The 25,733-nt window shown below is 53.9% G+C and overlaps 6 protein-coding genes across 6 annotated transcripts; 4 read left to right on the plus strand and 2 right to left on the minus strand.

Annotated features, from left to right (window-relative positions):
* Positions 1-2,431: 2,431 nt before the first annotated feature.
* CCM_02664 (high affinity cAMP phosphodiesterase, putative) lies at positions 2,432-5,704 on the plus strand (the record flags this gene model as incomplete). The annotated part of the gene is made up of 5 exons (XM_006667816.1): positions 2,432-2,591; positions 2,675-3,520; positions 3,674-4,875; positions 4,966-5,266; positions 5,673-5,704. The coding sequence occupies 5 exons, from the start codon at positions 2,432-2,434 to the stop codon at positions 5,702-5,704; spliced, it is 2,541 nt and encodes an 846-aa protein (XP_006667879.1).
* A 2,054-nt stretch (positions 5,705-7,758) lies between these two features.
* CCM_02665 (long chain fatty alcohol oxidase) lies at positions 7,759-10,312 on the plus strand (the record flags this gene model as incomplete). Its single annotated transcript, XM_006667817.1, has 4 exons — positions 7,759-8,195; positions 8,274-9,345; positions 9,405-9,575; positions 9,638-10,312. 4 exons carry the CDS (start codon positions 7,759-7,761, stop codon positions 10,310-10,312), a joined length of 2,355 nt encoding a protein of 784 aa, XP_006667880.1.
* A 5,877-nt stretch (positions 10,313-16,189) lies between these two features.
* CCM_02666 (uncharacterized protein) lies at positions 16,190-18,694 on the plus strand (the record flags this gene model as incomplete). The annotated part of the gene is made up of 4 exons (XM_006667818.1): positions 16,190-17,002; positions 17,164-17,211; positions 18,044-18,298; positions 18,500-18,694. 4 exons carry the CDS (start codon positions 16,190-16,192, stop codon positions 18,692-18,694), a joined length of 1,311 nt encoding a protein of 436 aa, XP_006667881.1.
* A 1,037-nt stretch (positions 18,695-19,731) lies between these two features.
* CCM_02667 (ADP-ribosylation factor-like protein 1) lies at positions 19,732-20,646 on the minus strand (the record flags this gene model as incomplete). The annotated part of the gene is made up of 5 exons (XM_006667819.1): positions 19,732-19,752; positions 19,829-20,152; positions 20,244-20,327; positions 20,399-20,437; positions 20,572-20,646. 5 exons carry the CDS (start codon positions 20,644-20,646, stop codon positions 19,732-19,734), a joined length of 543 nt encoding a protein of 180 aa, XP_006667882.1.
* Positions 20,647-21,783: 1,137 nt separating this feature from the next.
* On the plus strand, positions 21,784-22,363 carry CCM_02668 (ribosomal protein L39e, putative; the record flags this gene model as incomplete). Its single annotated transcript, XM_006667820.1, has 3 exons — positions 21,784-21,789; positions 22,135-22,235; positions 22,315-22,363. The coding sequence occupies 3 exons, from the start codon at positions 21,784-21,786 to the stop codon at positions 22,361-22,363; spliced, it is 156 nt and encodes a 51-aa protein (XP_006667883.1).
* Positions 22,364-23,406: 1,043 nt separating this feature from the next.
* CCM_02669 (SCF complex subunit Skp1) lies at positions 23,407-24,999 on the minus strand (the record flags this gene model as incomplete). Its single annotated transcript, XM_006667821.1, has 6 exons — positions 23,407-23,583; positions 23,648-23,818; positions 23,913-24,010; positions 24,089-24,210; positions 24,437-24,530; positions 24,861-24,999. 6 exons carry the CDS (start codon positions 24,997-24,999, stop codon positions 23,407-23,409), a joined length of 801 nt encoding a protein of 266 aa, XP_006667884.1.
* Positions 25,000-25,733: the final 734 nt, after the last annotated feature.

The following is a 25,733-nucleotide window of genomic DNA, read 5'->3' on the forward strand; positions in this document are numbered from 1 at the left end:
CTTGTGCCCCCTTTGGAATGTCTGGATAACTAGTTCGTTATTAGGTAGGTAGGTAGTTATCTGTGTGTGCGGGGATTAGATTTGCGCACGGGCACAGAGAAAAGACAAGGGTGGATTTTTTATTTGATGCAGGTCTGAGGCCGTCATGGAAGGAAAAGAAGCTTCCATTTTCGATTCTGGAATCCCGCCCCCGCAGCGCTGTGCGTGTTGGATTTTGTGTGTGTGGTTCTTGGTACATAGAAGCCTAAGAAGCCTAGGCCTACTGTTCCCCTTTTTTTGCAAGTTCCCCGCTCGTTTGACGGGTGGCTCAACTCCCGCTTACCAAGCGACTTCGCTCAATGCCCAGCGCCACAAGTGTTCGGGGATTTGATTGTTTGCTTCATGTTATTTGACGCCGTCCAATTTGGGCATCTTGTTTTTTTTCCTTTTGTTCGGTGAATGCAAATCCGTCACGCGATAGCCGCCATTTTCGCCATTTTTATTTAGATCTCCTCGTTAGAAATTGCAAGTGGCGAAATCTTGCCCACCATCATCAGAACCAAGTCAAGCCACAAAGCCAGTAACAGATGGCCGGTCGACCCCTGCCATTGGACATGGTTGTGGCCACACCCACCCAGACTCTTGGCTCCCGGCTTCTTTGGCTTCTGTAACGCTTCCAATGGCCGCCCCCCCCTCCCCCCATCTGTACTGTACCTCTTTAGGCCCCCCCCCCTGTGCCCTCTATCCTCTATCTTGTCGGTTCTCGTCCCCTGTCCTGCAGCCGCCTGAGCCACCTGCATGCACACCTGCGACCTGCTCCTCCTCCTCCTGCAGCTGCAACCCTTTTGGCTTTTTTATTACATTGCCCTTCTGTCTTCCTTCGCTGAGGCTTCTGTCTCGTGTATCGTGTCAAGAATACCACAGAATACAGTGCACTGCCTGCCTGCTTTCCTACCCCTCCCTGTCCGCCGCACGCTCGCAGCTCCTCTCTGCACATGCTTGATGCCAGATGGTCCTGATGCTTCATGCTCACCCTCATCGGTCCCCCCCCTCCTCCTCCCCTCCCCCCCCAAAACACGCCCCAAAGTGTCCTGCACACCACTACAATTTCAATTCTTTGTAAATCCATCCCAATCCTAACCGCCACGCCGCTGTTCATCGCCGTAGTTTGCTGTAATAATTTCGAATTTATCCCCCAATCTTGTCTCCATCTCCCTACTAACCTGCCGCTTCTGCTTCCTGCCCACCCCCGGCTCGCCCGTTTGCCATCACCATCCCAAATCATCCATCTCTCTCCTTCCCCATCTTCTCATCCTCTTCCGGTCTCTTTTCCCTCCTCCATCCACCCTCTATGCCATGATGCAGTTTTAACCCGCCCATCCATCCGCCCACCCGCCCATCCGCTCATTACCACAATCCCGATACCGACACTCGAACCCGTCGCCTCTGAGCCATCGTCGTTTGTCGATTCGATTCGCTCAACCACCATCACACCACCACCTCCATCGTCGACCCAATACGCTAGTCCACGCGGCGTTCCCGACCCTGTTCCAACTATCCCACACCACGAAACCCTCATATCTGACTGGACCGTTCCCGCCTTCCACGTCTTCTTTTTTTTTCTTCCCCCCCCAACACATCCACTTTATGGCGCTCGCCTCTTGCGCTCCTTCTCCACCCTTTTACGCCCTTTTGCGCTGAGACGCCTGCAAGGCCTGGTCGTTTTACTCCTTCACTTGCTCCCTCCAGACTCCGAGTCGCCCTGTCTGCCCTGTCTCGCCAGACCTTCTCGACCAAGCACGCCACCTTTTGCCTCCTGGCCGCCTTCGTCGCATCGCACTCGCATCTGGCAATCCCGACTAGAAACAACCAGCCCGCCAGTCCTGAATTGCCCTTGGTTTTCTGCCTCTGACAGCCGTTGCCAACAACGAGCCGACGCTGAACAGCCCCCGGCCAGACCAACCCAATGCAAGCCGTTGCCAGCCTCGACAGCCAATCTCAGCCTTGACCAACCAACTCGTCTTCGCTTCACCCACACGCTCACGCACTTTCCCTCGTCTCTCTCGCCGCCTCCACCGGCTCTCGTTATTTTTTAACCCTCCACCTACCGGCGCGGTGACCTGCCACCACCATTCGCTGTCTCTTCCCCCGAATTTCGCCCCTTGGCCCGCGATTTTTCCGCCGCGCCCACCATCACCCTCCTTCTGCGCCCACACCCGCGCATTGCCTCGACGTCTCTCATCGCTCCCATCTGCTCTCCGCTGATTGACCGCTTGCCGTCCTCGTCTCTATTCCCTTTCTCTATCCCTTCTCTCTCCGAAATCTCCCAAACTCGACTGGGACCCTGCCATAACCGCACCGCAAAGGGGGGTTTCTACGCAATCGCATCCTCGCCCCCCTCCGTGTGGTTGACGTGCTCCGGTCGCGAGACTGGTAGCCTTTCGTTGCCACCATGGATAGCACAGCTTGCCATGTCATCTACGTCAATCGCTCTGTCGCTCATAATCGCATCGTCTCCGCTCCCCCCGACGACCAATCGTCAAATGACGACGACCAATACCCTGACCACGTTCGTCGCGATATTCAACCTCTGCTGGAAGCATTTGGAGATGGTACGCCCCCGACCTACCTTACCCTTCTCTCTCTCTCCAACGCGTTCCTCTTTCTCTTAATGATTCTTTCTAACCCCTCGCAGTATACGTTTGCTCGACAGGCTCAGCCTGTCTCCAACATCTTCTCGCCCTCCAAGAAGATACCATCTGCTCCATGTCCCCCGCCATTGTATTAATTGACACGCCTCATAATGCGCAAATACGACCTTCCCACATATCTTCGTCGCCCATTTGGTCTGCCACCTCCACCATGTCCGACTCGGCCCAATCTTCTCAGATCCGCCCCCCGGAGGATGAAATCTACGGTCTCAACCTTCTCCAGAAAATCATCACCGAGTCGCACCTGCGTTGCATGGCCAAACGCGTTGTTCCCATTCCCGTCATCTCCTATCCCGAGCCCACCTCCGACCAACCACGCGAGCAAATGACTGACGGTGCCACCGACGTGCTCGCTCCTATTCCTCTCAACACACTCGCCGCACATCGTCCGCTCATTGGACAGTGCCTCGATCTTGGCGCCGTCGATGTCATCATCAGCCCTCTTAGCTCAAAGTGCATCACTACGCTCGAAATATGCGCTTACAAGGCGCATCGGGACACTGCTCGTGAGCAACAAGAACTCCTCGAGATTACCCATGGTCGCAAGCGCTCCTGGGTCGGTGTCAGTGACCAGGAGCCTTTCGCCTACCTGCGCGAGGCCATGGTCTCCAACCTCATGAAGGGTATTTGCCGCATGACCCCCGACAATACCATTGCCACCACTCATGTTTCCGTTTCGGCTCAACGCCAATCTGACATTGCCTCTGCCGTCTCCAAGTGGCACTTTTGCGCCAATTCATTCACCGATGACGAATTGCTCGTTGCCGCCATGTTCATGTTTCAGCATGCACTCTCTATGCCTGAACTTGAGCCCTGGCGCCTTCCCGCTGGTAAGTTTTGACACCGCTTTTGACACCGCATCTATGGTCGACGGTGGCTTCAACCGGCTCGGACCAAGCCAAACCCTTGTTGTGAAGCCAACCAAGCTGTTGAGCCGTCGTAACCGTTCAATGACAGGCACCCATAAACTGACCACCCATTAGATCAACTCATCCAGTTTCTCGTCGCGTGCCGTACCGCTTACAACAGCTTCGTTCCATATCACAACTTTCGCCATGTCGTCGATGTCCTTCAGGCAACGTTCCACTTCCTCGTCAATGTTGGTGCCTTGACCAGCTATCCCGTTCGAGACCCCACGACACCCGTTTCCAAATCTCCCATTGCCTCGCTCTTAACCCCGTTTGACGCCTTGACCCTACTTATTACCGCCATCGGCCACGATGTCGGTCATCCTGGCGTCAACAACGGTTTCCTGGCCACCTTGAACGCCCCGCTCGCTCAGCTCTACAATGATCGCTCTGTCCTCGAATCTTTCCACTGCGCCGCCTATGCTCAGATTCTCCGGAGATACTGGCCTGCTGCTTTTGAGGATCGGCGCATGCGTGCCCTCATGATTAGCTCTATCCTGGCTACCGACATGGGCCTTCACTTCGACTACATGAAGAAGCTTGGTGACTTGCAAGAAAAGCTCCAGGACAACAACAGCTCCGAGGGCTGGAACGGTCGTCAGCTCGAAGAGTATAAGGCACTCGCTTGCTCGCTCATTATAAAGTGCGCCGATGTCAGCAACGTTGCTAGGCATCACGATGCAGCTGTTAAATGGATGCATATCCTGGTTGAAGAGTTTTCGCGGCAGGCATCCATGGAGAACGAGTTGGGCATCAAGTCCTCTCTCATTGCCGAGCCAAAACGAGATCCACTGTCGCTGTCCAATGCCCAACTTGGTTTTATGAACATGTTTGCGATTCCTCTCTTTCAGGGCGTTGCTGATATTATGCCTTCTCTCAAGTACGCCGTGGAAGAGTTGGAAACCAATAGGCAAGTATTCGAACAAAAGGTGCACAACGAAAAGTTGAAACAAGCCAATGATGAGCTGGAGCGACGCAAGCTGCTACGAGAAGGCACTTTCTCGCCAAAAACCAGAAGCTGGAGCGCAGAGGAAGGTGACGACGGCGCACAGGGCGTCGTTGCAACGCCGCAACGGACAGAGGGCTCCGATTCAACAGTCATGCATGCTGGCGAAACCCCTGGCAGCTCGCAGCACGAGCTCGCCAAGGAAAACAACATTGACGCAACAGTTGCTGCTCAAGATATGCATGACCGAGTACGCGACTTCTACAGCCCCGGTCAATCGGAACATGATGTCTATAGGCACTTGAATGGCTCCTCCTCGGCCTTTGACGCCGTGCGTGATTTTGCCGATAGCGATCCCTTCCACGTACGGCCAACAGACGGCAGCAGTGCCGACGGCAAAGCAACTCTGTGTACGAGACAGCGCTGCAGTGAGACCACCGAGGGCAGTGTCTCAGGCGCTCTCACAGGCGACTGGGCTTCTCAGGCCACCAGCGCCACGGGAAAGGCGAACCTGTCGCCCAGCACTCAGGGAACGAGCATTGTTAGCAACGACTCGGTGGATCACACCCTCGGGCTGCCTTCCTTCAATGTTTCGCCGCCAGGGACGCAACATTTCCCTCCACATAACGGAGAGGGCCTCGCAGAACCCGACACGAGCGAATCAATATCTAATTCAGGCAGCATTGGCAAGGCAGAGGGCAAGTCTCTCCGCAAAAAGACTAGTAGGTTCAGGATGAAGGACTTTCCTTTTTTTAGAAGAAACAAGGGATCCAGCCCTTCAAGTCCTCCACTTTCTGCCGCCGATGCTACAAGCTGAGCAATGCCTCGCGATAGAGTTAGCCTTGTCGCGCAGGTTTCCCTTCTATTTCGTCGCCACGGGCTGCGATGCTGGAGCATTGCCCCCGCCACTGACGAAAGCACTAGCCATACCGACATGGCTTCAGCGCGCCAAGCCGCGCCATTGTACATTATCGCCAGCCAAAATGATACCAGACGGATTAATGGGATCAGGCAGTCGTGTGCAGCAACAGGTTCCAGTCCTGCTTATACCGCACACATGCCCGCTTGAGGATGCGACAATGCATTTGGGGAGGGGGATGAATTTTCTCTTATATATTTTTTATACAGGCAATGTCATGCTAAGCAGACGTGGTGCATGAAACGAGTTGCTTGGCGATGGTGGCTGTCGAAACGGGGGCATCACGAAACTTTTTTTTCTTCTACTTTTTTTCGGCGTTTATGCAAGGGCTTCAGGGCAATGGCAATTAGACGTCGGCGACTTGACGACGTGTATGAATCGAGGAAGAGGAGAAAAGCATAGCTGGCGTAGGGTTAGAACATGGTAGTGAAGAACAAACTTATTGCTTTACGACTGGGCATGGCGCCATACGGACTTTCGATTAAACTGAAGAGAGCCGCTATGGGATTGCCGTTTATTGTGACGACAGGTGACTGGGGCTAGGTTATTGACTTCTGTATCTTCTTTTCTTTGTATCTATGGCGGTGCCCGTCTCGTGGTGCAACTTCAATTCTTGATGGCTCGTGACGGGCGGGCACTTATTCACAAGGGCTATATGTAGGGTAATAACAACCCACTGACCCATAACACATTTCATTGGCCACAGTCGTCTAGGGGTCAGGACACTAGTTTGTGGAGTTTACAGCACCGCGAACCACTGGAAACCGAGGTTCGAGTCCTCGCTGCGGCATATTTTTTTTTTGGTATTTTCGCTGTTGCCCTCTCTTCTTTTTGTGCAAGTCATTTTTTTCATCTCGCTTGTCCCGTCCTTGTGTCTATTGGCTGTTCCGGATTGATTGAGGTGCTTGTGTAAGTGTGTTGTAGCTAGGATGGGGCATGTGCAAGAAAGGGGGACCCTTGGCCCCGAGAGCCCAGCCAAACGCGGGGTAAGGAGCAAGTCGGGAAATTTGGGGGCCGTTCAGGACGAGGCGAGATTTGGCAAGCCACGCGCCGTGGCGGATTTCTGGAACACGAAGATACGAGCAGGGGGGAGTTGGCGCCAGGAGCCGCATCTCCTGCGTCGGCCCTCGAAGAGGCTGAATAGAAATGCGTTGAACAGGTTAAAAAATGCTTGGGGGCGGGAGGGGGGGGAATCCAAGTGTTAAAAATCAAATGTTTGACGAGGAGAGGAAAAAAATGGCATGATATGAAATCATAAAACATGCAGACGGAGAAAGAGCTGAGCTGTTTGTCTGTGGGTGTGTGGCGAGCCGCCGAGTTGGGCCGCCGAGTCCGTTCGTGGGGTTCGTGCCGAGGACGGGGTGACGGGGAATAAAATGGCTGTCAGCCCATGTGCGTTGTAGAATCCAAAAAAGGGGGGGGGGGGGGGCAACTACCGGTGGCGATTTTGTATTCTATTTGTGAGGCGATGTATCTGGCTGTTGCCGATTGGATTGTGTCCGATGGCTTGCATGCCGTTTTGGGGTTCTGCATCGAGCCGTTCCTCGGCGCGCATGTGAAATTGGTGTGCTCGGGATGGATTTGTCGGCTGTCTCGTACCGTCTCAACAAGCAAAGTTGTGTGCTTGGGTGATTTCGAATCGTCATGAAAAGAAGAATGATTTTATACCGCTTTAGATATTGTCTGTTTTATATATGTAGATATAGGTAGGACGTGTACTGTGCGCGTTTGCTGGGTTGTCGTATGGTCGTGTTGCGCCAAGTTGGCCCGCCGGTCCGTCCAGCAAACGGGCCTGTTTGTAGGTCCGATGGCCAACCCCGTCCGTCGGCCCGCCTTGACTTGGTTGTTTGTGCAGAGATCACAAGTAGTCCCCCCACACCAAGGTACCTGTTTATTAGCTTTTCCAGTGGCTTCTTGGCCCGAGTTGCGCTTCCCCAACTTTTTAGCTGGCCTCCTCTTGAACTCTCTTTTTCCAAATCTCACTGGGCTTGCTTCTTTTCTTCATCTACCTATTCCGATTTGAACAAGTCGTCGTCCGTCGTCTTGTCTTGTTTTCGAATCGGTTCGGCATCTCAACGCAGCCCGTCTTTGTGTGTAACATTGGGAGCGCCTGGTCCTGTGTCGCCCGCGCCCTACTAACCAACCAACCTCAGTCGTCATTGGCCGCCTTGCCGTCTTGGCCCATTGCCCATCCCGTCTTTGCTGTTGTGTTCTTGCCACCACTCGGGACCAAAAAAACTCCTTCTCTCTCAGAAACCATACCAAAATACGCATTCATAACCTGACACGCCTACCATGGCGGAATCCGTCCTGCTCGAGGACTCGACCATCTATACACGTCCCGCCGCCGCCGCCGACACCATGGCAGCATCACCCCCCGTTCACGCCAACGGCTACAAGCTCGTCCTCGACAAGGACCTGCCCGACATCTCCTTCATGACGGCCGCCGAGTGGGATACCTTCTTCGCCATCAGCGAGGCCATTGTCCCGGCCGTCGTCCCCCAGACCAAGCTCACCGACCCCATGCGCCAGCTCGGCATCCCGGACAAGGAGTTTTACGCCGCTGTCGACGAGACGCTCGCCAGCCTGCACGACCCCCCGCCGCAGGCCAAGCTGCTCGAGTGGCTGGCCTTTCGCGCCGTCGACGAGCCCGCGTTTCGCCGCGAGTGCGAGCACTCAGTCGCCTCGGCCGCCCTGCGCATGGAGCTCGCCAACTTTATGAGCATGCTCAAGTAAGTCCCCCCCCCCGGCATCGTTCTTCCTGCCCATCATCCAGCGTTTCCCGCGCTAACATTTTTCCCTTTGCACAGCACCCGTTACGGGAGCCTGCTGCTCACCGGCCGCTGGACGCTCTTCCACCGGCAGCCGCTGGCCGTGCGCCAGCAGATCCTCAAAAACTGGCGCTCCTCGCGGCTCCTGCCGCTCCGCATCGTCCTCAAGTCCATGAACGCGCTGACGCGCAAGTCCCTCGGCGCCTCGAGCCGCTTCATCCGCGAGCTCGGCGGCTTCGAAGAGCTGCCGAAGAACTGGGCGCTCAAGCAGGGCTATGACTTTCAGTTCCTCCAGATTCCCGACGGCACCAGCAAGCACACCATCGAGACGGATGTCATCATCGTTGGCTCCGGCTGCGGCGGCGGCGTCGCGGCCAAGAACCTGGCCGAGGCCGGGCACCGCGTGCTCGTCGCCGACAAGGGTTACCATTTCGGCCCCGAGAGCTTCCCGCTCACGCAGGTCGGTAACAAGCACATCTACGAGAACAACGGCCTCGTCATCTCCAAGAGCTCCGCCATCTCTGTCGCCGCCGGCGAGACCTGGGGCGGCGGCGGCACCGTCAACTGGAGCGTCTGCCTCAAGCCGCAGGACTATGTCCGCCGCGAGTGGGTCGCCGCCGGCCTGCCGCTGTTTGGCAGCGCCGAGTTTGACGACTGCATCGACCGCGTCTGGTCCGCCATTGGCGCCGGCCAGGCCACCGTCCGCCACAACCATCAGAATGAGGTCGTCCTCGACGGCTCCCGCAAGCTCGGCTGGCACAGCAGCGTCTGCGACCAGAACACCGGCGGCGTCGAGCACTACTGCGGCCGCTGCCACCTCGGCTGCGGCTCAAACGAGAAGCGCGGCCCGGCCGTCGCCTTCCTGCCCGACGCGGCCGAGGCGGGTGCCGAGTTCATCGAGGGCTTCCGGGTCGAGCGTGTGGTGTTTGCCGCGGATGGCGTGACGGCGACGGGCGTCGAAGGCGTCTGGACGGCCCGGAGCGACGACGGCACTGTGCACAGCGCGCCCGAGACGAGACGCCAGCGCAGGGTCCTGATCAAGGCCAAGAAGGTGGTCGTGTCAGCTGGTTCGCTCTGGAGCCCCGCGTTGCTGCAAAAGAGCGGCGTCAAGGTGAGTTTGAGATTCTTTCCGCCGTTTCCCAAAAAGGGTCATGCTAACAAGAACTTGAGAACCCCCAAATCGGTCGCAATCTGCACCTGCACCCAGCGGCCTTTTTGGTCGGCCACTTCAACGAGGCCGAGCCCCAGTGGGAGGGCGGCATCATCACAGCCTACAATGGCGAGTTTCAAAATCTTGACAAAAAGGGCCACGGCGTCAAGCTCGAGACCATGGCCATGCTGGTACGTACTACTCCCCCCCTTGTCGAAGCCTGTTCCGCCCCGCCATACTAACACTGGCAAAGCCCTACGTCCTCTTTGCCATCCAGCCGTTTGAGAGCGGTCTCGACTCCAAGCTGTGCGTTGCGCGCATGAAGCAGCTGCACACGGTCATCTCCATCACGCGCGACCGGGACACGGGCCGCATCACGGCGGACCCCGCGACAGGGGCGCCTGTCATCGACTACGATGTATCCGCTTTTGACGCCGAGCACAGCCTCGACGGCATCGAGGCCATTGCCAAGCTCATGTACGTCATGGGCGCGAGCGCGCTGTACCCGACCATTCCCAACGTGCGGCCGTTTGTCGTGGCCAGGGACGGCGACCCGGTCCTGCAAGCCGGCTACCAAGAAGGCACCGACCCCGAGTTCACGGACCCCCACTTCGCCGCCTGGCTAAAGCACCTCCGCGCCGTCGGCGGCAAGGCCGGCGGCGAGATCAGCTACCTGTCGGCGCACCAGATGGGCTCGTGTCGCATGAGCGCCAAGCCGAGCGGCGGCGCCGTCGACCCCAAGGGCAAGGTCTGGGGCTGCGAGAACCTGTACGTGGCCGACGGCAGCGTGTTCCCGAGTGCGAGCGGCGTGAACCCCATGGTGACGATTCTGGCCATTGCCGACTACATTTCGCGGCAGCTGGCCGCGGAGCTGTCGGCGGCGTCGAGAAGTGGTATGGTTTTTGGGCGGGGGGTTGTAACAATGTAATGATGAGAAAAGGCGTTGTTTGGCAGGAGAGCGAGAAAATGGGATGCATCAGCCAGCAAGTTGTGGCAACTTTTTATGTATATTCAGTATTTCTTTTGAATAGCTTTTTGGTTCATTGGAGGATTTTTTTTTTTCAACTTCTGAGATGATTGTATTAGTGCAAATACGTGCGATGAAATACCGAGAAATTCCTCAGAACCGATGATGGTGTTTTGTTCCACGTTGGGGCAATGTTTTGAGGGGTAAATTCGTTGGGTCTCACTTGACGTTGATGTCAAGATGCGATCTCGGCATGCCGATCTCGGGCAAAATAGAACAAAGAGTGGGGAGCCCTATCCGTACATCAGAATAGAAGAAACGTCGCAGACTGCTGAAAAAGACAAAACGAAAATCTATTTTAAAATGGCCATGATTCAGAGAAAAAGAGGCAAATCCACCCCCCGGGTGTCCCATCGCGCCTAATACAACTCGTGGTACGGGCTGGCGTCGGGAGGCAGCCCGGCGGCGCGCGGACAAGCACAGCCTCAGCGCCGCCCGTGACGACATGCTGCATATGTCGGCTGGGGTTGAATCCGGCGACGCCGAAAAGTGCGTGTTCAATCTTGGGGGGTTTAAAAAAGAATCGGATTATAGGAAAATTATGGAAACCTTGCCAACATGGCAGAAACAGCGCACCAAGGGCGTGACGGAATAAATGAACTGCATCCTTTCCAAAGCCGCAGAGCTTCTGGTGGGGTGTGGGACATTGACAGCAATCTTGGGGGGTTGCGGCTGTCGGTCTTTGATAGCCGTGATTTTTAGTAGAAGAGGATTTCAACGCCCCTTGAAAATAGAACTGAGAAAGCGGACCTACGTCATTGCATCAGCTGCCATGTCTCTCGCAAGAAGCCTCACATCGCTTAACGAGGTCAGCTGGTGATGCAGGCCGGATGCGCTGGCCGCGTGTGTGGCTGTGCATCCTGGTGCTGCGAGGAAAGACGCGGTGCATTTGTAGCTCCCGGGCTACCGGGACGCAGGAAACGATAGGCCTCTCTTTTTTTTCCATCTTTTTTTTTTAATACCTTGATCCATTCCGGGCGCAAACTTGTTTGCCCCATGCCATCATGGTCCATGCCCCAGGCGGTCTGGGTGGATGGACCACGAGGTCAAGGGAAACCCCCAAGGCTTCACCCCGCGGCCTAGGTATAGCTGCACCAGTGGCTGCTCTGCATGTGTCAGTACCAGCCCTCTGGTAAGACGAAAAGACAATGGAACTCAAAACACAACATCTGGTCAAACCCTTCCATGCCACGACCGGCACTTTGATAGCCCTTTGTCAACGGAGCCGCCCACGTCCTGTCTCTCCACACACACTACTCTGCAGACAGTGAGAGATAAAAGGGAACAAGTCGATTAATACTGGCAAGACTCGGCTTAGTTCTGCGTAATAGCCGCCAGCCCCAGCAGAGAATGCTGTCCGGTGCTCATATGACCCCGTCCGGCTGGCCCTCATGTGACGAGCTGTGTATGTGCCCCGGACCTTTTCTGCTCTCCTCTCTCGAGCTGAGTGGCGTGTGTCACCTTTCGGGAAGGAGGTCCAGAGATGGAGAAGAAGGAAGCCCCCGTGCCTGCACGTCCTCGTAGCACGCGTGCAATGCAATCTGGCTTACACACACACACACACTCACACACAGGCACTACCAGTGGCGCCTAGATCGACACCTCGTGTAGCAAGCACTTTCTGCCTACTCCATCTCAACCTATGCTATTGTACGGTTTCTCATGTGCAACTCTTCATTTTAGCAAAATACCCAGCGGCCGGGCCTCGAACGTTGTGGGCGGGCGCAGCGTTCCTGTATATGGCATCATTTCGCAACACCAAGAGCGGCCACCTTCTCACAAGATTACCCCTTGATCTCCTCATTTCATCAGAGTCGAGTCACGTCTCCACGTTTTCATGACTTGTTCCTTTTTTCCCCTTGATGACCTCGTCCCGTCAACACACACGCCCTCGTCAGTCCGACCTCTGTCGTCTTATGCCCATGATTGGTTAGTGGTCGACCAACCACAGGCCGTCTCCATCCCAGATTCCCCACCACCTCTTTGACTCTCCGGGCCAATCAGAAGGCGTAGCAGCACTTATACCAGCAAAGCCCTTTTCAAACCAGGACGACGAGTCGACATACGACCAGCCATTCATACACCCTCCCCTTCAGGTGGCGAAAGCCTCCCCTTTCTTGGGGTTCCCTTTCCTCAATCAGGCTGTAGGATGGACTGCAATAGGCAAGGGCCCTTGCATCTTCAAATCTGCCAACCGAACGCTTTGAATCTGTAGATGGTATCCGCATTATCAAAGTAGTTGCCGTCTCGTTCCCGCCACTTGGGACCATTGGTGTCTGGCCACTTGGCCTCATTCGAGGGGCCTTACCCATGACTCCCCACGGCAGCTTCGGGGACACCCCATCAAGTCAGGAAGGGTTCCCGTTGTGCTAACTCACCTGGGCATACCATGGCCACCTCCCAGGCCGTTACCAGTGTTACCAGTACTCCGTGAAGGGTGTGTCTAGTCAGGACAGGGGATAGTGGCCTTGAAATTGCATTTGCAGCAGCCGGAAAGCTTGTTTCGCGAAACTTTGTTGTTTCTGGCCACCCATTGCAATTCTGCAAATCCTCGCCGAGAAGATTGGCTCCCAGGCTTGGGTACAAGGCCCAAACAACAAGATAAAGTCGCAGTGCAAGTGCTATTGTTGTCAAAAGTTCCAACGACTGTATCCACTGCTACTGTTCCATCTGGCGCTGGGGCGCCTCCCACAAGCTCTGCCGGTGACTGGTCATACGCGTGCAAGTTGGCATGCATGATATGGTCAGTCCTCAAGAATAATTGTCTTGAAAGCAATCGACGAGACAGGGCCGATATCCTTGAGATGGACCTTCCTTCAATCATTGCGATGGCCCTAGAATGATACCTGACCCTTGGTCCTCTTAAAGTCTCAGAGGGACGATGATGGCAGGTCTTTGCAAGCGGCGAGATACGAGAGAGACGCCGATTCGTCGCCTCGAATGAAAAGCTCCATCATTGGCAGTGTGGTCCGAGTGCCTTGCTTAAGCGTCCCAAGCCCATCTCACACAGGTTCAGGCAACAGCTTCTCAAACTCCAGATCGCGTCCGCCCGCTTGGACCAAACGGCATGCATTAATGGAAATCCGCTCAACTTCCTGTAATGTTTCTGGGCTCACAAGCGTCATTTCCTCGGTAGGGGGCAGAAAAAGCGTCCCTTGCATAGACAGAGTGGCATGCAGCGTGTATCAGAGAAACGTAACGAGAGCCTGGTGCAGGACAGAGTGCGTATGTCGGCACTTGATGTAGAAGGTCGGAAGAAGCAAGTTGACGAATCAGTCTGGTTGTGCGGTGTCATTCCGTCCTGCGCGAAAGCAGCGACCTAGTTAGCACCCGTAGCGGGAAGGACTTGGATGCCGTGCGCGGCCGTTCTCGACAGGACATCTGGCCGGTGGGGAGAGTAGCGTGTTTGATGAAGCGCCGCGAATCAATATATCGGTGGTTTCTAGCTCTTTTATTCCGCTTCTTGATTGTTCCCCGGCATATCCAAATATGAGCCACGTCCGGGAAGGGGGTTGGGTGGTGGGGTGGCCGGGCAAGTGGTGTGTGGTGTATGGTGGCCCGGCATCGAGGCCCAGACAAGACAGACAGGCAAGCGACTACTGTAACCCGGCTTACCACACCACGCTTGATGCCGGTCTCCAGGTCGTAACTAGGGATGAGAGTATCGAGGTGAGACGGCCTATACGGGATGGTCACGTCGATTGATGAGATGAAGGGCCTGGTCAGCTTGCGACGGAGGACAGGCATGCTGTGCTTGCCGAAACAAGGTTGGCGAGGTGCGTTGGTAGCGAGGGCCGTTTTTTTGCGCATAGCATGACAAACAGAGCAGCGGATAACTATAGAGAGGCTCGCGGCGGTTCAAAAAATTGAGAGGCCGACGGCGTTGGCGCGCCGAGACGTGCCACTGAGGAGACGGGAGGAGGGAGGCATCGCGAGCAGGCACGTTGGCAGGCAGGAGCCAAGCCGAGGAAACGGATGCAAAGGCTCGGTACCAGCGATGTCGTCAGATGGGGCCGTGGGGAGAGGGCTTGCAGAGTTCAGCTTCACAGGCCATCTGGTGTCTGGTGTCAAGGTGGTGACGAGCACAGCCATGATAGAACTTTGGTAGTAGGGTACCTGAGGATGTGTGAGGCGGCAGTAGTTGGTAGATGTAACTCTGCAACTGCCCGTTGGGCAAGTGACCCGCTCCGAGTGTCTTTGCCTGCCAGGTTAACCACCCAGGTCCCTAGGTAGGTTAGGTAAGTCATCGTACTACAGTACTCCGTAATTTGTACTCCTAACCTAATTAATAATGTAGCGACAGCATAATGCATTTGAACAGGCCTGCACAGTAACTACCTAGCTACAGTAAGGCAAACTGGCCCGCTGGGCGAGGCAGATACTGACCACATGCATGCGACTAACCAGATGGGTAAGTTTCTTGACTTTCTTGACTCTAGTAATAGCAACATATTAGCGGGTACGGACGACGCCGTAGGAAGGAAGAAGAAAAGGCCCTTTTTTCTTGGTTACCTCTTATTAACCTCAACTCTGTTGCCCTCAGACTAGCCCAACCCAGCAGAGGCTGCATGAAGGCTGGTAAGTGGTAATGCATATTCTTCGCAAGAGCTACCACATGAGTTTGAAGGCGGCCACCTGTTGACACTTTACTTGCAACTCGATAGAGTTTGAGTGAGGAAGAGAACCATGGACACGAGAGGGGGTAAAATGGTCTTTTTTTAGCCTATCAAGGTATCATTTATTCTCCGTTTCAGACCGGCTTGCCATCAATAGAGCGTCCCGGCTCGGACTTGGTGCATGCATTCGTTGTGGCGGCGTTGAAGCCCTCAAGCCCTCAAGCCCTGTGGAAACATTCACACCCCCCGTGGGTCAACCGGACACGGCCGATGCAGACAGGCTTCCAAGTGCAGCGATGAGGCAGCTGTGCCCTGGTTGCCTACCACACACGCCCAAACGGCCCAAGGCGTAGACCGAAGCCCCCCTAGTCTCTCTTTTGCAAATCCCACCTCCACTTTCAAAATACTGATACCTACTACCTACTAGGTACCTATGCGTCTACGGGCTGGTAACTCGTCGGTCGTGGTGTGTGGCGCGGTCTGCAGCAAAGGCCAGGCAGGGAACAGCAAAGAGGGGGAAAAAAAAGAAAAGCACAAAATGTCCACTCTAAAGGATACCAAGACTTGGCCTGGAAATGCGAAAACCTTTTTTCGATTTATTTTTATTTTCCTTTCTCCTAGTTTCTGACCTAGGTAGGTACCAATCTAGCGCTCTTATGCCGCCGACGCCCCGCTATAATTGCCGGAACTACAGGCACCTCAGCCCACTGTAGGCCGCGACCCGTACCGCCTACAGCCACTGCCACCACTGCCGCCCACTAAAATACCACCAGCCAACCCACAGGTAATTAATACCTGCCCGCGCACCCCCCCAAGTACCTATATCTCTCCACCGCTGCCCGTCCGCCACTTCTCTCTTCCTTTTTGCTCTCTACGACTCTCTCATCGTCCGACGTTCACTTCTTTCTTAAACCGCTTCTCCCCCTTCGCGGTTTGCGGCAAGCACAGTAGGCGATCCATCGTCGGCAATTCCTATTCCCTGCTTAGCTTTCTCTGTCGCTTCACTCCTCACTTCTTCGTTTCTTCATCCCGTTTTTAATATACTCTTATTCCCCTCCCGCACTCCCGCCGTTTGCACCCTCGTCCTGGCCGCCCCTCCCGGTCCAACCCCCGCCAATATACCTCAACCCCGCCTCACAAGACAACTCTCACAGCCCTCAAGATGCCCGTCCAATTACTTCCAGCCTCCGCCGCCGCTTTCGCCCCCAGATCAGCCTCCGTCAACGTCGTCTTGGGTTCCAAGGTCGATTCTTGGCTCACCCTGACCCTCAAGCGCATCAACCGTGTTAAGCGCCCGCTAAATTCAGTCTCCCAGCACCAAAGATGCCTTGCCGAGACCCTCGCCAATAAGAACGCCATATGGACTCTCGCCTCCATCATGCTCCCCAAGCTCCCCGAGGCCGACATGCCCACCGACTACTCCGAGAACCTCTTCAGCCACCAGCTCGTACATATTGAGGCTTACATCGTTCACGTCGACATGGTCCTTCGCAACGAGGTCGCCTACAAGCTCACCACCGACACCATCGACGCCCTCGTCGAATACCACAAGGAGGTCCACTGCGTCGATGTCAAGGCAAACTCGTCCGACTGGTCTGGAAAGGAGCAGCAGTGCAAGAAACTGCACGAAGACTTCGTGCAAGCCATCAACAAATTCGTCTACCACACCCATGTCACTGCCCTCGAAGGCCTCGAGGAGGACGGCGCCGGCGAGCTTCTTTGCGGCAAAAGCGAGGAGGTCAGGAACAACCTCATGAATCTCATGAAGAACCTTGTTCCCCCTCCTCCTCGCGTCGTCGAGATTGTTCGTCAACCCACGCTGCTACCCAGCTCACCCATGAACAACCTCTGGGGACAAGCCGTCTCCATGCCTCCTCCGGTCGACGCCTGGAATGTTCTCCCTTCGAGTCCCAGCGTCGCCTCGACTGTCGAAGCGACCACGCCGGTCTGGCACAACATGCACATGCAGCAACAAGTTCATGTCCCGTCGCCTCCCATGGACTACAGACAGTCCCCTCCTATGGACTACAGACAGTCCCCTCCTATGGACTACAGACAGTCCCCTCCTATGGACTTCAGACAGTCACCTCCCATGGACTTCAGCCAACCCCCGGTCACCAACGCCTTCTTCTACAGCGCTCCTCAGATGACTGCTCCGATCTCTGCTGTGCCGCTGCCAAGCATGTACGCGCCTAATCAGTGCGGCATGAATGTATTCATGGGAAATGTTTTTGACTGGCAACGCTTCCAGGACTTTAGCACACCCATCATGTGACTGCCTGAAGCTTCTCAGTCACACGGCGGCCCTTTTGCTTCCGCGAGGCCGTCTTAGTTCTTGCCTTTTTTTGCGTTCTCATCTTCTCCTGGCGAGAAGTCACAAAAACTTTGCACTGCAAGATTATTCAGCGACATAGACTGACATTTCTCATCCTCCTGGCGTTTCTTCCTTCTCTCTCTGCATCGGGCTTGGAGTTTTCAAATATTCACTCTGGCCAACCGGCGGCTTCCTTTAATCGGCTCGAGTTCTCTCGATCGGATTTTCTTTCAGCTTCACACGCAATAGCGAGCGTTTCTTTCTGTCTTGTTTCAAGGGCTGGCGCAACTGTTTTTATATTAATCGGACCACTCATCTCGGATACCTCACGCCGCTAGATCGGCTGTGTATATTTTCTCCTCCACACAATGGCTGGTCCGGACGGGTATAGGATGCTTTCACAAGCGGACAGGGATCTCAGCAAACGGCTTCTCTTTTTTATTCTCTTTTGTTCATCATTTTTTCTTCCTTTTGTTTCCACAATTTTGGGTTAAAGATAAGAGGGATATGCAGCGATGCAAATTTCGGCTTGGCCCGAGATGAACTCTTTTTCACTTCTTTTGTTTCTTTTCTTGTTCCGTCACGGAATCTTCCCTTTTCAACATCACAGGACTTGGCCTGAGACGTCAATGATACCCCGTGTGCTAGCCACCAGCCGTCTCTTGATGCACCTGTTTGTTACGAATGACGACGACCACGCAGTTACGAATCGAATACGCTACCACTTTTACGAATGCCACGCAACACGACCGCATTTGGAAGTTGACCAACGACACATCGATTCAACGCACTTGTTGGGGTCGGTTAGACTGGCTCTCACCCCCACTCAACATTCTGGCCGTCACGGAAGCAATGAACCGTAACCACGCCGGGATGACTGGATCATCTCCGCGCACAAGGCACCGGATGCCGACGGGATCACGCACGCTCACCATCAGGATGGATGAGTTTGTGCAAGTGGGGACAGTGGCATTCGAGCTATGCTGCGCATATATTGGATGCTGTTGCTCTCACAGCCTCTCGTATTAGCTCTGGCTACCTCTGGGTAGTTCATTGCCAGTACCACGAGGAAACTGTAGGACATCTCTCTACAGAGGACTGTGGTGTGGCCTCGGTTGCACCACGATCCAGTTGGGTTGGCTACACAGGTGGCAATAGTGTGGTAGCAAGATGCCGCACAGCCCTGGGCCGGACTTGACCCGGTCTGGCGCCTGTGTTGCAAGAACATTCGCAATCCACACAGAATTGAGATGCTGGAGCTTTATAATAACAAAGGCGGGTGGCAGTAGTGTCGTGGTAGACCACGCACTCATCAAGAGCGACCCTCGCGAGCAAGCTGGTATTCTTGGCTAGTAGTTTCAACCCTGGTGGTGAAGCGAACGGGAAAGCTTCGACTTGTCTGGGTGTGATCTTGACCATCCGCACCAAAGAGAAAAAAAGAGAGAAAGGAATAAGGCAAAGGAAGACAGCCCGAGGATACAAAGCGTATCAAGGGATCCCTGTTGCGCTTGTGATTTTTGTAAATCTTTTTGGGAATGTCGCCCTTTTCTTCTTTTTCCAATAACAATATAAACTTCTCCTTGGCTAGTCCTTAGTTAATCACTACGAAACCAAGTTTCGCCATTTTGTTCATTGTAAGTGATGTGTTTACTTTTTAAGATGACGTTTGACTGCATTTTCTCTGCTACCTAGGCCTGTTTATCCACCCTGCTCCAAAGCACCCATCATTTTGCTTATCCCTAAATCTATGGTTACGAGCGGGAAAGCTCCAACAATATATTTGGGGTAGAGGGAGCAGAGTCTGGGGGGGAATATCATTGAAAGACGAATGTATAGGTACTAAGCAGTTAGTCACCATAACAGAGCTGGCACTACACCACGTCATGCGACTACCTAGGTAGTCGTCTCTCAGTTGATACATGTGCGTACCCTGCAGTGATTAGACCGGGTGTATCGCGACAATGGTCCATCGAGCGCACAACAAGAATTATAGTTGACAGGTGCGTCAATGCTAGAAAAGAGGGAAAATATTTGCTGTGCTTGATTTGTGTTCAAAAATAATAATAAAATGGGCCAAGTCGCTGCCTGGCCACCTTTCAACCATGCATTTACAGTGTCGGACACATCTCTCTCAGCATGACTGCCCTTTGACGCCTCTTTATTCATCTTTTCATACCCAGTCGCAAAAGAAGTCAACTGTTATTCTGCAATATCGTTGCACTGCTTGAACCCTTCCTCCAGAAAACATTGCGCCGTCTACCCAGATGCGACGTAATCACTAGTAGTTTCAAAGGGTTATTTTTTTCGTAGTATTCGGTTGTTGTACAGATATCATCCAATTCCGTCTAAAAAGGGTTGCCTAGTAGCGGAGAAGGCTGTTGCGTGTCGCCTTATTCTTGCGAGACGGTTTGCTAGAGAGTCAAAAAGAAGTCAGTATACCAATTCAGGCTCCAAGCGGTATCCAAAGGGAGGAGGGAAAAAACGCACCACCAGCCAGTCCATGCCCTCGTTGACACCGCTGCCGTCGACGGCGGAGCATGCCATGATGCTCCAGTTGCGGTCGCGCAACTCGCCGAGACGCAGGGCCTCGGAGATGTCGCCGGCGCCCTTGGCGCCGGGTTGATCTTGCTTGTTGGCAAAGACGAGCAGGGCCGCGTCCTTGAGCTCCTCCTCGTTGAGCATGGCGGCGAGCTCGTCGGCGGCCGTCTGCAGACGGTCAATATCGGTCGAGTCGACGACGAAGATGACAGCGGCCGTGTTGGCGTAGTAGCAGCGCCAGTACGGGCGGATCGAGGTCTGGCCGCCGAGGTCCTGTAGGAAAGGGGGCACGAGTGTGAGCAGCGCGGTATTGAACAAGGGCGGGCTCGCGCAGGAACAAGTCCAGGGGGGAAAGCTGGCATACCCAAACGTTAAAGTTGAGATTCTTGTATGTGACGGACTCGACGTTGAATCCTATCGTCGGTATCGTGGTGACGACTTCGCCAATCTGGGTACCGTGTCAGCTACCGAGGCTCGTTCTACTTCGGCCGCGGCCGTCGCGACCTATGCGACCAGTACCTTTAATCTGTACAGGAGCGTCGTCTTGCCTGCATTGTCCTATACACACGTCGTGGCCAGTGAGCCTAACTGTCAGCGCCCAATCATTTCAAAAAAAAGCGCAGCTCTCCTCGCCTCCAAGGCGTGGCCAGGTGGGGGAGCAGCCAAATGGAGAGGGGGTGGTGGTGCCATACGAGACCGAGGATCAGGATGCGAATCTCCTTCTTGGCCCAGAGCATGCCGGACAGCCACGAGACACTGGCGCCCATGATGCTTGTATGAGTCTCCGCGGACGTTGTGTTTGCTGTGTGGCGGTGGTTATTCGGTGAGAAGCTTTGGAAGCTGGGGGGCGGCGGTGGGTGTCAGAAGTTGAAGATGTCGCCACCTTGGGGAGTATAATTCGAGAAATGGGGGTATCGTATGCGTATTAAAATAATAAATTAAAAGAGAAAAGCCCAATGTTAAAACACCAACCCAAGAAGAAACTTGTTCAAAGATGTCTTGTCAACAGATAAAAAAAGAAATGCACGAGTAGTTACCGTCAAGCAGAGGGTTGCTCTCTCAACGTCGGGAGGCGGGAGGGAGAGGGGCGCAAGGTCATTAGAAATCCGGAGCGCTGTCCCCTATTCTGCCCTGTCTGGCCACTGCAAAAAAGCTGGGCGGCGGCGGCGCATCGCAGGACGGGCATTCGCCAAGCGAGACCCGCTAGCGGCTCGCTAGCCATCGGCGAACGCGTGAGCCGGGTCGTGGTGTCTTGTGCTGATCGGAATCCGTGGAATTCATGTATACCTAGGTAGGAAGGTAGGTAGCAAGCACATGGTTCGTTTTCGAGTTAACTTTGGAGCAAAGCCAGTCTTCTTGGTCAGTTGTCGATCCCTGCTGACCAACAACTCGGTCGAGCACCTTGCAACGGGGTTTATTATCCTGGCCAGCTGTGGACGTTGTATCATTCGTTGATTGCAAATCACTGGCTAACTAATATCGACGCCTTTCTCTGATAATACAGCTTATTATCATTCACTGAAGTGTCTAGAGATTAATGCCTAGAAGTGATAATACTCTGGTATCTATCTACCTCCCTGGTGGACAACAAGCCGATACTATGCACATTGTAGTACCAGTTTGTTCACTCCACCATCAGCTTGGCTCGATGCGCTCCATATTTCTTCACTGAGACTTGACACCTCAGGCACCAACGCCGCCACACCCAGCATCAGCCACACCTCCACTCTGCAAACGGGCACACAACAACCTATTTTTCGCTGCTAGGGCTTTACGCCCTCGAGTGGCGCGAGCGAGCGAGCCCGTTCCGCCCCCCCAAACCCAAAAATCCTTTTGCAAACTCCACGCAAACCCGAGAAAGAAACGCCCCCCCATCATCGACAATCGAATAAACGACCGTCAAGATGCCCGTACGAACCGCCCTACCCTTTCCCGAATATCCCGTTTCCACCGATTCCAAGAGGTTGACGAGGTCCCTGATTATTTTCCCCGGCCTTCCTTCTGCATTTCAAGCGCTGTCCATGTCCTCGCTGCCAGGATGACCCGACGTTGCGCAAAAAGCATGACGATGAACGAGACTGTCAGAATGCAAGATGCTGAGGGAATTGTTCATCGCTTGACATGGACGAATGGGACGCTTGAATTGCGAAAAGGACGAAATCTCATGGACCTCGTGCCCTCTTGTTATCGGAACCCAACGAAATGAACCTCGAATGACGAACAATCTTTTGCTAACGCACCTTTGTGCCTCATAGAGTCTCAAGTCTTTCCGTACCAAGCAGAAGCTTGCCAAGTCGCAGAAGCAGAACCGTCCTGTGCCCCAATGGATCCGTCTTCGCACCAACAACTCCGTCCGGTACGCTCCCACCATGCGCGAACATGGCACCATCTCCTCATCGATCAAAACAAACCGGCTAACATTTCTCCTCCCACAGCTACAACGCTAAGCGCAGACACTGGAGAAAGACCAAGCTCGGCATCTAAACGCCACCCGGGCCTCTTTCGCTCTCCCTCCCTTTTTCCTTTGCAGTTCTTCCATAAAAACCGACCTTGCGACGCAGTCTTTCGACATCGTGATGATTCAGGATGGGACGAGAATCCGCCTTTTCCCTCTCTCCTTCCCCGGGGAGGGACAACAAGAGATCGACCATGACGGCTGCTAGTTTTTCGGGTATAAGACAAAAGATTTTACGGAACGCTTCCAGACGATGAATCAAGACGAGATATTTCTTGGCATGAGAGTGATGGAAAGGAATTTGGAGTTGTTTTTTGTTCATGTCTCTTTTTTCAGCAAAAAGCTCCTTTGTCCTGCAAAACATAGTGGAGAGGAAACATTATTACAGGGGAAGAAAAGAAAAAAAACTTGAAATCAAATTCTGTTGATGTACCATCGTGAAGTCGGAGTGGAGTGTGCCACCGCAGCCTAGAGTGCTGGGATCTCTACCTCAGTACCTTCGGTTGTTGCCCAGCCGCCCCAGGCTTTCCCATGAGAGGATGAGTGCACTGTTCACTGGCGCTCTTTGATTGTATTGTAGGTAGGTAGGTAGGTTATAATGATCGGTCTCAAACTCGGCTTTCTATGCATATAGCAGATGAAGGCATCAATACGATACCCTGCCCTCGCCTCCGCTTATATTACGATGATGTTACGATGATGTTACGACGTTTGCCGCCCGTGACATTCATGTCCATTACAATCATACTCGGTTGTTCAGGATATCATTGATAGTCAGATTTTCTATCAGCCTGATTGGCGCGTATCTTTTGCCGCAGGAGCGGGTGCGATACTGCTTGCTCCAGAAAACTACTATCGTTATCACTGCCACCGGCCATGCCCATCCCAGTCCAAATCATAACGCCAGTAGTGTATCGAATGATGATTGGCGAGCATAGGGTCATTGGTATAAAATCAAGACCCATCGTCAAACACCCAAAGAAAAAAAGGAACACGTAACAAAGCAAGTAAGCATGTAAAATGCATCACACCCCATTTCGTTTCGCGCAGGCAAGGTAAGATATTAAAGCCCCTATCGGTCCTCGGCCCACTCGTTCTCACGGCGGATCTGTTCCTCCTCTTCGGGGGTGAAGTCGTTCGTGATGTTGAAGGTCTTGCGGATCTCCTCGGGAGACTTGCCCTTGATCATGTTGGCGACTGTCTTGCAGCCAACGTCGAGGAGGGGCTTGATATCCAGGTAGTTGGAGGCCTGGCGTGCACGTGTTAGCATGGAAGATGTCGTCGAGGATGAGCAATAGGGCATGGCAACATACGAGAATGATCTCAAAGAGCATCTCTTGGTCCACCTGCATGAACTTTTGGTCCCACTCGTCGATATCGGTGGTCTTCTTCCGGGCGTCCGACTCATCGTCGGCGGCCTGGGCAGGATCGTTGCGGTGGTGCTCGCACCATTCAATAACTTTGCGCAGAACAGCCTCGTTTACCTGCAAAGAATGTGTCAGATTCCTCATGTGTGCGTTGGAGCTGGATGATTGCGCTTGGCCGTGCGAGCCGTCGAGCTCGGGTGGCGTGACTTACGTTGGGAATAGGAATAGGGTTGTCTTCGCGGATAGCGCCATCGCCGATATCCTCGAGCATATTCTTGATGAGCATGGAGCGCTCGCAGACGATACGATCTGGGGAAAATGATGGTTAGCGAAAGGGCATCGGATGAGAAGCCCGCTGGGGGGGCCAGGCGAGCAACGTGAACGTACCAACTTCCAAGGTGGCACCGTCGTTGGAGATCAGCCAGATCTTCTGAAGCTTGGGAGCGTCGGACATTTTTGCGTCGAGGGTAAAAATAGGACGGGGCGAGAGTGGTGAGAGAGATAAGTTGCTGGACTTGTTGGACTTGTTAGCTGGTGCTGGCAGGGGCGTGTTTTGATTCCGCAGAGGTGGCCAGTTTGCGAAAGCAGGCAGGCTGGGTGAAAGAAGCGGGCAGAAGCACCTGCGGGGTTTCGGGGTGGCACTGTGCTTGGGTTTTGAGAGGAAAGGAGCCGCCGCCGTACTAGTAGTGAGCAGGGCAAGGCAGGCGACGCGCTAGACGGGCCTGGAGGACTCACAGTGTTTTGTGTGTATTGAAAATGGCAGATTGGTCGATGCGTTGATGGATAAGGGAGGGAAGGGGCAAGAAAAAAATCGTGAGACGGTGGCTACCTATTTATGATAAAGAGGAGGATACTCGGAAATATTTCTTTGGAAATGGCAACGGTGGCACAGCGCCGTGGTTAAGCGCTGGTGCCTGGTACAGCGCCTGCCGCAGCACCAAACAAAGGTTGCGGGAAGTCGTGTTGCTGCCTGGTGAAGCAAGCGTGCCTACCGCATGGCGCGGCCTAACAACGAAGTAAGCTTTTCATACTAGGTATGTAGGTATTCAGTCGTGAGATTTAAATATCTCTAGAATCTCCTCTTTTTTGGTCTTTTCCGGTGGTGGTTCAGACCATCGTAGCTACCTACCTACTAGAGAACTTCACGCAAGAGGCTAACCTGGTTGTAGCGCAGATGCAGGCTCCTCATTTGTCCTACCCAAGTACCTCCTCTGTTGTGGTAATGCCAAACTGAAGCCGTGAAGCAAGGCCGCTTTGTTTTCCCAGTCATGAACTTGGCCCAAGGACCGCCAAACCATCGTGGCAGCTAGAAAATTCTGGCTCGTAGTTTTGTGTAGGAGTCAGGTTGGTGTATCAGCCCACCAAGTCACTCATCCTGAGACAGCATCGGCAGATACATATCTAGACAGAAAATTGCCGTAGTTTCTGGGTCGGGTCGGTAGACTGATTCACTCTCTACCTCTCAGCTTTGGAGGTTAATAATAACAATCATGAATCATGAATGTGCCTGACTTGCTTTCCACCTTGTGACGAGCAATGCTAGAGGGACATGCCTTTCTACGCCAACTGGTTCAAGTTATACTAGATCGCCCATACCGAGTCCAACTGATCCGTTGGTTTCAAAGCCGTCTGTGAGGGGGACTACTAGCTCGAATACACCAAGACACAAAAGTCAACAAGCAGAGACCGTATCCGTTGCATGATTTTTGCGGTCCGTCATTGATACATCGGTTAGACTGTAGGATAGCCTTGCAAATAACGAGTTGTTGGTGAAATTTTGGCACGCCAAGTCTAGTGCTGTTACACGCTGTTGGTCGTTCCACGCGACCTACCTACTATACTTCGTACATATGAAAAGATACGCAGGGTAAGACAATGAGAAATAATGAGATATTTCTTTGCAATCCAACTAATCCAGCTTTATTGAACACGGTTGCTGGTCTTCCGTGATAAAGTCTAGCCCTCGAGCCCAACATAGTCTTCATCACAAAACACTAGGGACGCTATCAACAAAGGTAGGAGTATTCAGCCC

Source organism: Cordyceps militaris (genome assembly GCF_000225605.1).
Source record: "Cordyceps militaris CM01 unplaced genomic scaffold CCM_S00002, whole genome shotgun sequence".
Classification (NCBI taxonomy): domain Eukaryota; kingdom Fungi; phylum Ascomycota; class Sordariomycetes; order Hypocreales; family Cordycipitaceae; genus Cordyceps; species Cordyceps militaris.